Genomic DNA, 15,805 nt, shown 5'->3' with positions numbered 1-15,805 from the left:
TATGAAGGCTTGAAAAGACCAAGGCCAGTCAGATAATATTATGTAAAAAAAAAAAAGTCTCAGAGAGCAGCGGCAGCCTACAAATTTTGTGTGAGAATGAGGATATTGGTTGTAAAGTTTGTTCAATATTCTTTTCTCCAAATAGTAGGTTTCTGCAACTGCAGATCTTTTTGGCGTCTGTTTCGTTGTAACAGGTAGTAGCATAGTCATTTTTCAACCATATATATATACGTATATATATACAGAAGAGCATATAATCCTCAACTTGAAAACTTCAGAAGAGTTGGAAACTCAAGTTTCTGTAATGTCTCACTCTGTCACCCACAGTTGTTGTATTTTGAATGATATTAATAGATGTATTATTAACACATTCATTTTAGCACTTGCTATATTTTTTTTCTAAAATAGGAAGATTTTTATCACCACAATTTCCCCGCCATCCTTTCTAGGAAATATTTTTTTAGTTAATTTCCTATTTTAATTCCAGTAGAAACGTTATAAAGGAAATGTGCAACACAAAATAACAAAATGCTTGACAGTTTGAGGGAAAATATTTGCTGGAGAGTAATTTTTAATTTTGTCCGCTTCCATTTAAAAACAATAATTGTTGTAATTGAAAAATAATTTTTAAGTTTAGAGCTGTGTTTTAAAAGAATCTGTTGGGATTTGCTTCAGAGCGTTCGATTGTACGCCCTATACACGTCCAATGTTCGGGGCTTGTCTAATAGATCTTAAACAAATTATGTGTTAAATTCTTTAGTTAATATTATTGACCATTTATAATTTTGAATAAATGAATGATACTTAATATTTTTTTAATCTATAGAAATAAGAAGATTGAAAGTAACTCAAATAACAAGTTGTAGCATCACATTTTTACTATTTGGTAACACTGTGAGGGTGATTATATATTACGTAACATCTATCTATAGATAAAAGGAGAAGAAAAACAACATATGTGCCAGCGCCACAATTAATCTTGAAATTTAAATATTTAAAAATTAAGTTTAAAAAAGAAATGACTTTTTAAAAAAATAAAAAAAATAAAAACATGTCAGCGAATTCTATCCACATTTTCACGTTGCTAAAGAATAGGATTTGATTAACTAATAAGCAATTTATTTTAAGTTTTAAATTTTAAGCAACTCAATTATCTATTTTTGAATTACATTGAAAAAATAAAAACTACCTATTCAACAAAATTGAAACTTCCTTACTATTTTAATATTCTAATTTAAAATTCTTTTAAATTAACCGAAACTTCCTTACTATTTTGAATTGAATTCATGGGTACATGTTTTTAATTTTTAATTATTTTTAAAGTTTCCACGAAAATTGTTTTAAATTTGAATTTTGAAATTTCCTACTTTAAGATACAACTTAAAAATAAAAGGTAAATTATAATTTGGATAAGAATGAATTTGAATTGCATATTGGTTGGTTTCCACGAAAATTGTAATTTTGAAATATAATTTAAAAATAAAAGTGTAAATTGTTCAATAAAAATAATAATAATAATTTGGATAACTATGGATTTGTAACTGATTAATATATGACAAAAATTTTAATTAAAATTAATTTTTTAAAACATCTATAGGTGATAGTGTTTTAAAAAATTTAAAATATCAAGTAGTTAATTATTAATTAATAATTATCTTTAATTATATTAAATAATAATACAATTACAATTTGAAAAACAAGATAGAAATTTAAAACGGTTTCAAAAATTAACGTGATAGCTTTTTAAAAACTAAAACATATAAAGCTAACAAAATCCACATTTATCTAACTTCCCATTTTTCTTGCCCACTTCTTAGTTTTCTCTGGAATGGAAAATTTCATTAGAGAAATATTTCACAAAATAAATTATATAATGCCTCACAAGTTCTACCAAGAATGTACCGGTCGTGTTTGAAATGTTACCAAACATGTTATTCGTGTTGAAGTTAACAACCAAGTTCATAACAAGATCTTAAGAAAGAGGATCCATGGGAGGACGTCAGCAGTCTCGATGCACGGAAGAAGTTAGAGAAAGGATTAAGAAGAATGATGTGGTTAATGATTTCATCTGTGATTTATATAAGTTTCTGCATAAATGAGATTAAAGAACTTTATTAATAAGAGAGACCTGCGTTTGTTTGTTTGAAAAGAATTATAATGTATATTATTTTTTCTATAATTTTCATGTATTTAAAAAATTAATTTTAAAAATATTGATTTAATCTAATTGAATTAGCTTTGAATATTAATTGAATTGTCTCTAGAAAAATAAAATATGACAAGTATTTTGAAGGAGGGGTACTATTTCTTTCATTTATTAATCATAATTTTATGTCATACTTTAAGAATTTAGTAAATTTTATGTTTACTAACTAATTACTATTTATTCATGCGGACAAACACATTTAATCAGTACAATGCTCCATGCATGATGGAGTCTTCCATTCGTATTTATCTTCTTCTCTTTTTTTACAGTAGTTACTATTAAATTTAGCAATACATATTTATTTATTTTTTAAATCCTGTTTGGCCTTATTTAATTTTTTATTTATGTTATAGTTGTGTTTTTAATTCTTTTAAAGCATGATTTATGACATTTTATTTTTTTAATATCAAAATAAGATATGTTACTCCTTCATAGTGTAGGAGATTTATTGTAAAATAGTTGGATTGTCTAGAGAGAAACACGATGAATGTTTTTGTTGGTCATGGGATAATGAAATTTATTATTGTTCTTTAGTTATATATTTCAATTTTAATTTATGATTTTCTTGATTGAAAATTCATTGAATATGAAAGAACAAAATCTGATGAATATTTTTTTACTATATAATTTTTATTTAAAGTATATTAAAAAAATTCATGTTATTTTATACTTTATTAATGAAAATATGTCAATTGTTAAAATATTTGTTAGACAATAAAATTATTAAATTTGAAAAATATAACTGTCAATGTAACTACAAATTACATTTGAATGCAAATTGTGAAAAATACATATACAACAACTTTTTTTCCTCGCTGATTTTGCAACTCTTTTTAATGACTTTTTCTTGCAATAGCAACTAAATCTTATAGGATTAATCTTTTTATATTCATTTTCGATTCAATGCGTTTTTCGAAATTGATTTGGAAATTAAAAATTATTTAGTAATAAAATATTACTATAATTAGATGATTTTTTTAAAAAAAATCACGTAATCAATATATGAGTTCTAAAAAAATAAAAAGACACAATTTAAAAATTTGAATATCATGCCTACAATTAAATATTTAATCATTTCATGTGAAAATTAGATTTAAAAAGTTACTAACAAGAATATAATATTATTTCAATTAAACATAATAAAAAATAGTAGACCAAACATGTAAAACGCATAAAGTTTTTATTTTTTTCATCAAACTAAAATAAACAAAAAGAAAGTAATATTATCTTTATTAAAATTTCAACAAAATATATTAAAAAACAATAAATGTAGCTAATTATAACTATAAACATAATATTAAATTGTGTATTAATAAAAATGATACTGTAATATGCACAAATATAAGTTAATTGATTTGTATAATTATTTTTTAAAATATACAGTACAAAGTGAATAGTAGATTTTATTAGTTTTTTTTAATTTTAAAATTTGCGCAACGCGCGGGCACGTATACTAGTTTCTTTTAAAAATACATAGCGAAATTTTACTTTTTCACTATCATTGATCTTCATGTTTTTGTCATATGTCTCAAAATTATCATATTTTATTATTTAGCTATTTGAAAGTAAGTGATACTTTTATTATAATATTAGTAAGTTTCATTGAGTATTTTCTTCTAGAGGGTAAATTTATGATAATAATATATTTTTAAAAATAATGATTCGTTTATTATTAGAAAGTTAAGATATTAGAGTTAATTCGCATCTCATAATACTTTTAATATCATTACATTATATATACTCATATAATCATGTTAGAAGTTTTATTTTTTATGAATTCTCTTAATCATGTTTGTAATTATTTCAAACTATTGATGTCTTTTTATATTTTTGTGTTATTATATTATTATACAATATCGTAAATTAAAATTTAAAAATTCATGGAGCTTACTCCTCGCCTTATACTAAGTAACACGCTCCGTCTCATGCCCTCACATTTTAAAACACTGATTTAGAGAATCAAATCAACAAGAAAATTACATTGAGAATGAACAAGCAACATTTCAAATTATTTTTGTTTTTTTTTTCGAGGCACAAAACAAATACTCCCTCCATTTCTTTATTTCCGTTAGCTTAAATATGTTATTAAATTTTTTTTTTTTAAAAAAAATGACATTTTATAAAAAAAAAAAAAAAGAAAAAAAAAAAGGGAAAGTAGACATACAAATTGAAACCATAGTAGTAGACTAGTAGTATAAAGCGCTCCTTACGCTCGACAAAAAAAAGAAAGGAATTAATTCGGTACCCTGTAACAGTGCGTCCAATCTTTCCCGCCCAAAACTGGGTGGCCCCAATTAATTCGGTACCCTTAAATACGCCGGCGACGGTGACAGAGCAAAGCCCTTCCGACGTCGGAAAAATCTGATGGAGGGCAACGTTCACAGCAAAGAACTGGCGGCGTATTTGTTAAGCCAACACTCCGAGCAGCTTAGCTCCATCATTCTGGCTACTGATCCTCGACTTCACTATTCCGTATATGTCGAGTATGAAACACTCCACTGCTCCTTGAATCCACAAGCACAAAATCCTCGTTGGCTCCAGTTCTCCTTACATTCCAACTCTTTTTTTTTTTGTGAAACAGTTTTGCAGAGATAATGGATGACAGTCCAGCCCTTTCTCAGTTCATTTTCGCTAAACCCACCGAGTATTTACCGCTTTTTAATGAAGCTGCCGTTTGGGCTCAGGTATTTACCTCTTCGAAAATTATGTACAGTAATGGTACAAAGATACTAATTGTTCTTTGGCTTTGTGTAGAAAGTTATTTTGGCTGATCTTAAACAATGTGAAAACGCAAGTGTTAAGGACAACGTACATGTTCGTATTAATATCAGTGGTTCTCCTCTTGAATGCCCTGGTTGGTTTCTTGATGTTTTTTTGGTTGCTTTCTTGATTCCTTTTATGTTTCTTGGCTTTCTTGGTTGGTTTCTTGATCTTGTTTGGTTGCTTTCTTGATTCCTTCTATGTTTCTTGGCTCTCTTGGTTGGTTTCTTGATCTTTTTTGTTTGGTTGCTTTCTTGATTCCTTTTATGTTTCTTTGGCTTTCTTATTGTTGTATTTAAGATATATGGACAAATAGTTGAATGATTCTTCTATACTCTATCAGTGTAGTTTAAGCTGCTTCAAAGGTTACATATTGTATTTTCCACCTCATGCTTACTATAGACAATTGCTTGTAGTTGGCTTTTAAACAACTTGATAGAGACTATCAAGAATCTATGCCCTTATTGTACTGGAGCTAACAGTTTACTGCTTCTGTAATTTGGCATCTTCTTGATGCCCACTGCAATGTTAGTCTCTTACTTTATCTATAAAAACCCATCATTGATCGGGATTTTGAAGTATCTCTCTGATGTGTTGAATACATTTGCAGTACTTGTAATAGGCTTCCAAACAGCATGATAGTGTAAATAATTTTTATACTATCGGTGTATAAAAGTAAAATCCTACTGTTTATGTTCCCAATTCAGGAATTTCTACAAGGTTCACTAGTTAAATGCACATGCCCTGACCACCAAAAGTACATATTACTAGTATTCCTTTAGCTATTTCTTGCATATTCTACTTTCCATGTCATACACCCCCGCTACCCTTGCTATATCATGCTTCAGAGTTCAGTGTAGTGTAGTTTTAAGTATATCCTGTAATATCAAACTTGGTCCCTTTTTGTTATGTTTTAGAAACTTTTCCCAGCATTGGCCGTGTTAGGGTGAAGCATCGTGGGATTCTTCTTACTATAAAAGGGACTGTGATCAGGTCTGGAGCAGTGAAGATGATTGAAGGGGAAAGGATATATGAGTGTCGGCGATGTAAGCACAGGTTGTTCTTGTGTGCCTTTGAACTGGCCGTATAAAAATATTCTATCTAGTCTTACGGCAAGATTACATGGTCAAGTTGTTACCTATCTACCCTAATAGATAATTGGCTAAGAAGGAAAATTTATGTAGGTTCAAGGTTTACCCGGAGGTGGAAACAAGGAATTCAATTCCAAAACCAATTTTTTGTCCCTCGCAGGTCTGCTTCCAACTCATTCTTATTTGTTTGTTTGGACAAACACGCAAACAATACTATGTGGATTCCAGCTAGATTCTTGTTTTTGGTTTGCTAGTTACCTTTTGCTTTGAGAAAAGTGAATGTTTCTTTTGGCATGTAATGAGATTGCACTCAACACCTTTTTCTGTCAGCTTGTTTAACAATTGTATTTTTGTTTTTCAGTTTCCTGGTTAAGATATCACAAATATCAAAATTGTAAGAACATATTTGAATGTAAGCAAGCAATACTGCAAAACATTTCAAACTAATTTAGAATGGAATAAATTGCATTTATTCCTTAATTAATTCTAACAAATAACAAATTATTAGCATATTGAATTCTTAGAAACTAAATATGCTTACTGAATTTTGGAACTTAACATACTCAACCATGTTAATTGATTTGATTGAGGCTTTTGTTTGATACAAAGTATTCATCAAGAAATAGAGATGAATTTCTGCCACGTTTTATTTTAAGAAACTAGATGACTGACAACAAATTCAGCCATGATGTTTTGGAGTGTAATTTTGGGCTGTAGTAGAACTCCTCGTGTATTAGTCCAGGTGAACAGAGCTGGTCCTGCCCTTTGTGGGATCCTGTGTATAATGGGAGCTTAGTGCAGGCTAGCCTCTAAAAATGGAATAAATATTTGAGGGCAAAAGTTTATGAGGTGATGTTAACATAAGCTGCAAGATACTAACTTATGTATAGTCAGGTTCCCTTTAAGCATTACTTTTTGGCACTGTTTTGAAAAAAAAACGGTTTAACTAAATATGCAAGTTTGAGAATTAAAATAAAGTTAAAGTTAGAAACTAAATATGTCCATAAATTGAGTTTAAATGGTATCATCCCATATTTGAAATTATTAGATCATTTCATGTAATGTTGAAAAATAGAGGCAACACAATAAAAATGACTATGTTATCTTCTCCTTACTTTTTTCTTTACTATAGTGTGCACTTTAATTGTGCTTCGTGTTTAAAGCCCCAACAGACACTTGACATTTTTCTGTGCTTTTCGACTCTGATAACACTGCTGGTAAGTGGTAACAGTAAAATCCAAACTGCCTCATAAATTATATATTCGGTGTTGTTTTACTTTATTAAACAATCTTGAAGCTCTTTTTCTCCTCTGATTGCCTCCCATTCTACCATGTTGGTTTGCAATAACTTTCATCTGGTTTGGCTTCTGATTTTTGTAAAACTATCTGCTTGTAAGAAAATCAATGATCTCTTCAAGTTCTTTTACAGAGGTCCGTAATTTGTGAAAGCACAAGTTTTCAGCTTGTAGAAGACAATAAGATCTGTCATGATTATCAGGAGATTAAAATTCAAGAAAGTACTCAGGTATTGGGTGTTGGGGCTATTCCTCGCTCCGTTCCTGTCATTCTGAAGGATGATCTTGTTGACATGGTTAAAGCTGGAGGTACTACTTTCTTAAAACTAGATTGTTTGAAGTTTTCTAACAAGCTGTCCCTTGCTAGCTTTACTATGGGGTGTACTGAATCATCTTATGCTCTGATACAGTGACACCACAAAGATTTAGCCCCTCCATCCTAGAAAGCTTGTCCTGATCTCATCTACATGGTTCAGAAGGATCACTGTTTAGGGCTTTGGTCTCATTTAGGACATTTATCAGTCACATTTTATAAAACAAAATTTATTGATGTAAGCCATGTCAATCACCCTCTTTGCCACAAATTTTAGAATTGAAAGTTTCTAAACATTTGTTTGAGATCATCATGGTCAAAGTTTTAAAATTTGTTTTGAATTTTGAAACTTTAATAGGTCAAACTTTTAGTATTGAAGTAGTTTTTTCTTGTGTCAATCTGCTTTTTTGTATCATATTCTGCTTTATAGTATGTAAATTCACCTTCTACCATATTGAGACCCAATTCTCTCTTTTCCTTCTCTTTTTCATTGATAGGCTTGATAGACATTTTCTATCTTGTCCTTAAGTTACTGCCATGTTTAATGTTGTCAGATGATGTGATTGTTACTGGGATCTTAACTGCCAAATGGTCCACTGATTTAAAAGACGTTCGCTGTGACCTTGATCCGGTACTAATTGCCAACCATGTAAGGTAACAGAGGAGTACTTCGCTGAGTTCATTTTAAGAAGAATGAATTCAATATATTTCATACAACCACAAGTCAAACCCAAACAGTGCAAGGATTCAATTATTTGTGCAGAACCTATGAATGAATTATTGGTATTTTATACAAATTTTTGCTCTTGTTTGGCAGTACACATCTTTGATTCGTCCTGAAGTATTAGGCCGTTGTTTAGTGTATCAGAGCAACCCGCTATACCATGGCTAGCTCAAAGTCACTCTTTTTTCTTTTTTGCCTTCAATCCTTGTCAGTTTAATTTGAAAATGAATGCAGAAAGTGCCACTTGAAATGTTAGATACCGCTTGATGTCTCATCAATTGGGCTGGTTTATAATTGGGTTAAACAGAAGCAAATCACAGTTTCTTTTGTTTCCTCTATTTAACATCCGTTTCAGTGATGTAAATTTTTTCTCATCGGTCAGTAGATACAGCTATTTCATACTCTAAAGCATGGCGTTGATGGGTGAAGACTGTGAGTGAGAGTATGTAGTTAGCCTTTTTAAAATAAAATAAAATTCCAGGATTGCAATCCTGATGATGTATATATAAATTATGTAGGAGCACAACAGAAGGGGACTTCGCCTTAACCCCAAATATACATCAACGATTGTCAAGCAATCCTTGCAAAAGGGGAATGTTTAAGCATGCCACTGCTTTATATTCCCGCATATCTAGAAACTATACAAATTAACTTACAAAAAAGTTGGCTTTGTCGTATCTTATCCTTATGCTAGGTAATTGCATCTTGTCTAGCAAATAAGCTCCTTTAATCCCACTAGGCAATTGATATAGCCTACTGTATAAAATAGGCCCACTCCTCATTGTAGCTAATTTGGCATTCCCTACTAGATCAGCAGTCTCATCCACGATAATCTTCAGATTGCGATTTTGAGAAGTTCTATTCTTCATCATATAACCACGAGCAAGGAATCCATTTCTATAATGCCTTGGTATTTGATAATATGCAGGAGTCCCAATGAAGGGCTCAGAGTATAAAGAATTGCCTTTGATTTTTTCACTGGTTTTGTTACTGGAAAAGTGATCATCCTTCAGGTTCTAGTTATAGTGTTTCTTTCCTTTTGATTGATAAGTGAATAAATATACAATATCATTGATTCAATTTGTCATCTTCCAAAGCTAAAATAGCATGGTGATGTTTGTAGAACTTAATGAATCTTATATCCAAGGAGGTATTGCCAAATAAGGATTTAAACTCAGAAGAGATATACAACAAAAATAAAATTGTTTTTGTATAGAAGTAACAGGTACAGACATACAGTTTATCTTTCTAAATATTTCAAACACATACAAGAAGCAAGATATACCTTCCAAAACTTTGGGGTGAGAGGCCTTGTTGGCCTACCACCTTTCGTCTCCCCCACTGCTTGGTGGAGGTAATACATTTCTCTGACTTCCTCATAAAGTTAACTGCCTTTTTATTCACATAGTACCTATAATGTATCTTCAGGAGAATGAATGAGCTGAAGGCAGAAATAGATATCCCCGATGATGCTGTTCTGAAATTCAAGCAGTTTTGGACTGAATTCAAAGATACCCCTTTAAAGGGTAAAAGTTCTGTCAACTGGTACTAATTTTGATTACTTGCTAAAAGTACTTGGGACTCAGACCTGCTTTTCTTTCTATTCTCTTCATTCCTAAACACAGGTAGGAATGCAATTCTACAAGGTATTTGCCCACAGGTCTTTGGGCTTTTCACTGTTAAGCTTGCAGGTATTTTCCCCTGCCAGTGTCTCCTTTTCAGTTGATGTCACATATCTAAATGTTAGTTGTATTATAAAGAGTTTGTGTTACTTTTTTAGTTTTCTGTCAGCAACTGTGCATCGTGAAAAGTAACCCCTTTGAGTTCTATGTGTCCAAACAGTATGGATACTTTCTTTACCATTTGGCCAATGACCAACTTTGAGTTCAATGTAGTGGCATTGACGCTTATTGGAGGTGTCCAACATGTTGATGCTTCTGGAACAAAAGTTAGAGGAGAGTCTCATTTGCTTCTCGTTGGTGATCCTGGTAATGAATTGTAATATTAAAATGCTTTGAATCAAGATTAGAATATCTACTTTGTTGGTAAATGGTTATCTTAGAGATTTTTCAGTACTTGCAGCTCTCATTTAATTGTGTTTAGTGCTAATGTGCTGCATAACAGCTGGTATACTTGATTTCACCTTCCTGCACGGTTGTGGTGTCAATTTTATGGAGTGTTATATCCATTTGAATGTTGGAAAGTTGTGACAAGTGAGAAAATATGGCTTCTTGCTTATCCTGTCAGGCACTGGGAAGTCACAGTTTCTGAAGTTTGCTGCTAAATTGAGCAATAGATCTGTCATTACGACTGGGTTGGGAAGCACTAGCGCTGGATTGACTGTAACCGCAGTTAAAGATGGAGGTAGATTGTTCCCTTACCTTGTTACTTGCTAATATCCGTAGTGTTGAAATTTTGGAGCTGTCTCTATCTATTTGCTTTGGTCATATTGATGTGGGGAACTGTCTGTGTTTCTGTCGCAACACTCACACAGAGGCAGAGTTAAGGGCCCTCTCGCACAGAGACCTGTGCCAGCTTCCACGATAATGTGGTGGAGTTCTTTAAACTTGTTTGTTTTTCACATGGAAAAGGAGGGTGAAAGTTTGTTCCTCCTTCCTATTGAATTTTTTTGAGATGTGCAAGAAATAAACACAAGTGTTACGAATCTTGCTTTTATTAAAAATGAAATTCTAAAGTTGCAATTAGTCTCCCAAGGGTTTGGCACATTGGTCAATGAAGTGGGTTGATAACATGAGGTCTCAGGTTCAAATCCCAAATGATTTAAAAGGTATAATAGTCTTGCTGATGTGACCCCGCTTCTGAGATTAGTACTAGCGCCCTACTAACATTAATTAAATAATATGTTCAAATGAAGGAGGCGTGGGATACTCAATACTGTTGTACCTCTTACATCCAGAAACAATATGAGGGGACAATTTATCTGTGTGCCTCCCCATAATGCGAACCAAACATGCACTTAATTCTTGATACTCTTTTGACCTATTGTAAAGTTCTTTGATCATCATTTGTAAAGACAAGCTATATTTTCAGGAGAGTGGATGTTAGAAGCTGGTGCCCTTGTATTAGCAGATGGTGGTCTCTGTTGCATTGATGAGTTTGACAGGTATAGCTGCATCATTGAAGTCTTATGTTGGTTTGTTCAGTTTCTCCTTGTTTTGATAAAACTGGTGTGGCGTAAAGTACAGTCTGCACCTTAGTTAGGGTTATATGAGGTTGTTGATTCAAATGATTTAATGATTATTTTCTGCGGCAAAAATAGCCAATAATGTTATCATAGACAATTCATTTGATGTTTGACTCGTCAAGGTTTGTTTGGCAGCATGAGAGAGCATGACAGAGCAACCATCCATGAGGCAATGGAGCAGCAGACTATAAGTGTTGCAAAGGTATATCATTCTTTGAAGAACCTGAACTTTTTTTCATTGGTAAAGTCAATACGTTTTTTTTTTGGTAAAGTCAATACATGCATTATTGGCAAGGTCATGATTTCTGGATGTTCTCTAAATTCTTTTCCTGTCACATTCTTTTCCCCGCAATATCTACTGTTCTATTGTTCTTAATTAAATGAATCCTTTTGTGATCCTTGATGACATGGTTAATCTCTAGGCTGGTCTTGTGACAACTCTCAGTACAAGGACAATTGTCTTTGGAGCAACTAACCCCAAGGGGCATTATGATCCTGAGCAGCGTATCTTTGCTTTTGATGTCCTATTTCTTTTATTCTTTTGCCTTTAACCTTCTTGCAAGCTAGAATCTCCATCAGGCATGTTAAATGCTTTGCTGCCCATCTCATTAGTTTTCTATGTTCTTAACTAAAACTAGCTTTATCTGTTAATACGACACTCTCTGGCCCGCTGCTGAGCAGATTTGACATAGTCCTAGTTCTATTAGACACCAAAAACCCAGACTGGGATGCTGTTGTTTCTTCACACATTCTTGCTGAGGTGATGAATCTAAAACAATGTGAATACATTACCATTTGTCATGAAGGGTAAATTAGCTCGATGAAAATTCTCTTATGTGCTTGACAGGCAGAAACCAAGAACCACAATTATGAAGAGGATCTAGGGACTATCTGGCCACTTTCAATGCTCAGAAGGTAAAATACTTCCTGACAACCATCTGGATTCTGATATACATGATATGTACTCATCTGCAAATAATTGTTTACTTATCTATTACTCCATAGATAGAGAATGCCACTTTGGCTAGACTGCTAACTGCTTCTATATATAAAGACTCAGACAAGATAAGTTCCTACGTATGAATATTGGATTGTCATGAAGAGTAAGGGATTACACATGCTTTTGCATATTAATAACGTTGAAACTGAACAAGATGGGATAAGTCCCTAAATATGATTATCGACATTGTTACCTTTTAAACCAATAGTATTAGTTTAGTCCCCCCTCCTTTTCCAATTTGGATGATTCGCTACTCTATGGTTAATCTTTTCCTATTGTAGAAGAGTAGAAGCTGGTATGCAAGACTTAGTTTCATATAGTAACATGCAAAGAACTTTCTCTCTTTTTGCGTTTCTTAATTCTGCAAAGCTTTTTTAGCTTGACAACTCTTTTTTGTTGTTGATCAAGTAACGTATTTTCATTCATAAACATGGCCAAAAATCTGGCAGTGTACTCTAGTTTGATAATTCTTATTTGACAAGCTTGGGAGATAGGTTTTTTAGGGAATGACCTTTTTTATGAATTTTCTTAAAAGCGCTTAAAACTGGAAGGTCCCCAATTGATATGCATGTATGAGTAAACAAAAAAGTAATTTTGGAGCCAAAATAGTAAGTTTAAATTCATATTCTTAGCCTTTCTAGTAGCACTGATTTTTGAGTAACTGAATTGTCAAAGAGACTTTCATGTTATGTCAGACAGTGGGCTTTGGTTGCGAGTTAGATAATCAGTTCAATCATAATACTTCCTTGGGCTCCTGAACAGCTGTGTCCTGTAAGTTGCTAAAAAGCTAGATGGTGAGCACAACATATCAAAACAGATCAGTATAAAGGAAATCCACATGACACTAGGAAAAAGATCTAATTCTAATTCTATTTGTGTCATACCATTTTGTTACCGTGTTAACTCCAACGCAAGAGAATCTTCAGCAGCAATTACTTCATCACATTCTGTTGAGGAGATGGCAGTGTGATGTCTTCTGATCACATCTTGTAGGTACATCCAATTTGTGAAGAGATACTTTAGACCAGTCCTCACAAAGGAGGCAGAAAAGATTATCTCAAGCTATTACCAACTGCAAAGAAGATCTGCAACTCAAAATGCAGGTCCATTAAACATCATCATTGTCACTAAATATTCTAATTGTTCCATGGCTATGCACTTAACAACTGGTGAATATCTACAGCAAGAACAACTGTGCGCATGCTGGAGAGTCTGATAAGACTTGCCCAGGGTGAATTATTGACTCTAGCTTTTTCCTGGCTTGGCCCTAATTCTATTTGTCACTGATTCTAAAGAAACCAATATGGCAATATTACAGCACATGCAAGATTGATGTTTAGAAATGAGGTCAGGAGATTGGATGCCATCACTGCCATCTTATGCATTGAGTCATCCATGAATACCTCGGCTATAGTGGACAGCATGGGGAACGCATTGCACTCCAATTTTGCGGAAAATCCTGACCAAGAATGTATCCTAATGGCATCTTATTTATTTGCATGCATATGAATTGTGATGCAGAAACCTATGAAATTGAGTTCATCTAACAAAATTGTATGCATTCCTATGCGAGTTTATTCAGTCGCTACTGGAAAAGTTGCTGAAATATATTTCTATGTTGAGAATCTAGTAAATTTTGTGCCTCTGAACTATAGTCACAACATCTAAGCTACACAGAAAATGAATAGAAAATATTTGTGTGAACAGTAAACTTGTTTTCTTCTTGTTAATTTGTGTATTAAGTTACCCTTGTTCCATAACCTGCCTGATGGTATTTCAGTAAATCAATTTCTAATCTACTTGTTTAGTGGTGTTATGTTTGGGTGTTACTCAGCAAGAAGTTTGTTCTCTGTTTCATCTATAGTATAGTTGGGTTATTAATTCAAGCAATTGGCCCTCTAAATGTGGATGCTTAATATTCATTTCTTTTTGCATATCATATGTTATTCTTGACAAGACATAGATGCCAAACAAGAAAGACTGATCCTTGAGAGGCTGCATCTCCAAGACGAATTCCTTGAAGTAATCAGTACTGGAGGATCAATATGCAGATAAAGTTCAATCTTTATTCTAAGAACAGGTAAATAGAATGACTGCTGATTCTCTCTCTCTCTCTCTCATGATGCAGAAAAAAAGAAACAAGGACTATGAGGCTATTTAACAAAATATACAAAATTATTCTCTATACCTTCAAAAGCCCTCCTATTTCTGTGTTTTTCACACAACCCACATGAGTGCTAACTGAACAATCCCTAACGACCTTTATCTTGTCTTCGTTTTCTAAAGGTGGACAGTTCCTCCTTCACATTGTGTGGCATCACTCATTTTAGCCCAAACGATCAAAAGATTTTCCATCCACGTCTTTGCCGAACTCTTGCACATAAAACACTAACTGACATATGTAGTCATCCTTTTCCACTAGATTTCAGTTGTCAACTGCTTCTCATAGCTGTCAATCAAGTTGAGAAACACACTTTTCTTCCCATCTGCTTAAGCCTTGGTGAGAGAGTTGCCCAATACTTGCGAAGGTGAGAGATTGCATGTGTCTGGTGAAATAGCCAAGGCACGCACAAGCTGGCTCAGGCATTACCATCATAGAAAAAATACACTTTTCTTGGTGTACTGGGAATTCAGTTTGATAGATATTGAATAGTAGATGTTTTGTGTGAGGACTCATCAGAATCAATTCATTGCAATTTTACTTGGTGGATTTTGTCAATGTATGGAGTATGGTGAGGTGCCTCAGTTTCAGGAGATTATTGTGCTACCATAGAACTTTAATTACTGGCAAGAGACAAAGATTTGGATGTCTATTCCTATATGTATTTTGATTGAACAGTTTGGTAAGGAAGAAAGAAATAGGAGGTGTTTTGTAGATGAAAAGGAGCATATCTTTATGGTTTAGCATAGATGCGTCCAAAACTTGTACTATTTTTTATAAGACTTTTTAGCTTCTATAAGATTGTAATGTATGACAAGTCCATTTCGTTAAAAAAAAATGTCGATTCCGCTATGAACTTGTGCTTGCACTGAACCTAATGGATCGTCATTTGCGTCTAGCAATAATGTCAATAAATGTTGTGAAATGTGAGTCTCAAACTCTCAATGCATTATATCCCACACTACTTAAGTCCCAAAAACTTACCCTACTCCATTCCTTTCAAAATATTCCTCCTCAAGCCAGTTATCTGCTACATAAACATTCTTGAGG

At 32.8% G+C, this 15,805-nt stretch overlaps 1 protein-coding gene across 2 annotated transcripts; it reads left to right on the top strand.

Annotated features, from left to right (window-relative positions):
• Window positions 1–4,430: 4,430 nt before the first annotated feature.
• LOC125866026 (probable DNA helicase MCM9) lies at window positions 4,431–15,180 on the top strand. 2 transcript variants are annotated; one of them, XM_049546312.1, is made up of 21 exons: window positions 4,431–4,689; window positions 4,788–4,890; window positions 4,961–5,060; window positions 5,884–6,022; window positions 6,151–6,217; window positions 7,487–7,661; window positions 8,220–8,319; window positions 9,818–9,915; window positions 10,015–10,080; window positions 10,285–10,377; window positions 10,637–10,753; window positions 11,441–11,513; window positions 11,730–11,796; window positions 12,017–12,098; window positions 12,233–12,354; window positions 12,442–12,509; window positions 13,588–13,697; window positions 13,778–13,825; window positions 13,913–14,065; window positions 14,558–14,674; window positions 14,881–15,180. In XM_049546312.1, the coding sequence occupies exons 1-20, from the start codon at window positions 4,571–4,573 to the stop codon at window positions 14,647–14,649; spliced, it is 1,992 nt and encodes a 663-aa protein (XP_049402269.1). In that variant the 5' UTR covers window positions 4,431–4,570; the 3' UTR covers window positions 14,650–14,674; window positions 14,881–15,180. The 2 variants fall into 2 exon arrangements, with proteins under 2 accessions (XP_049402269.1, XP_049402274.1); XM_049546317.1 differs by lacking the exon at window positions 4,431–4,689 and having other exon boundaries at window positions 4,823–4,890; window positions 5,960–6,022.
• Window positions 15,181–15,805: the final 625 nt, after the last annotated feature.

The sequence above is a fragment of the Solanum stenotomum genome, chromosome 1, assembly GCF_019186545.1.
Source record: "Solanum stenotomum isolate F172 chromosome 1, ASM1918654v1, whole genome shotgun sequence".
Classification (NCBI taxonomy): Eukaryota; Viridiplantae; Streptophyta; class Magnoliopsida; order Solanales; family Solanaceae; genus Solanum; species Solanum stenotomum.
The sequence above is the reverse complement of the archived record's forward strand: the minus strand, read 5'-3'. Positions and strand labels throughout refer to the sequence as shown.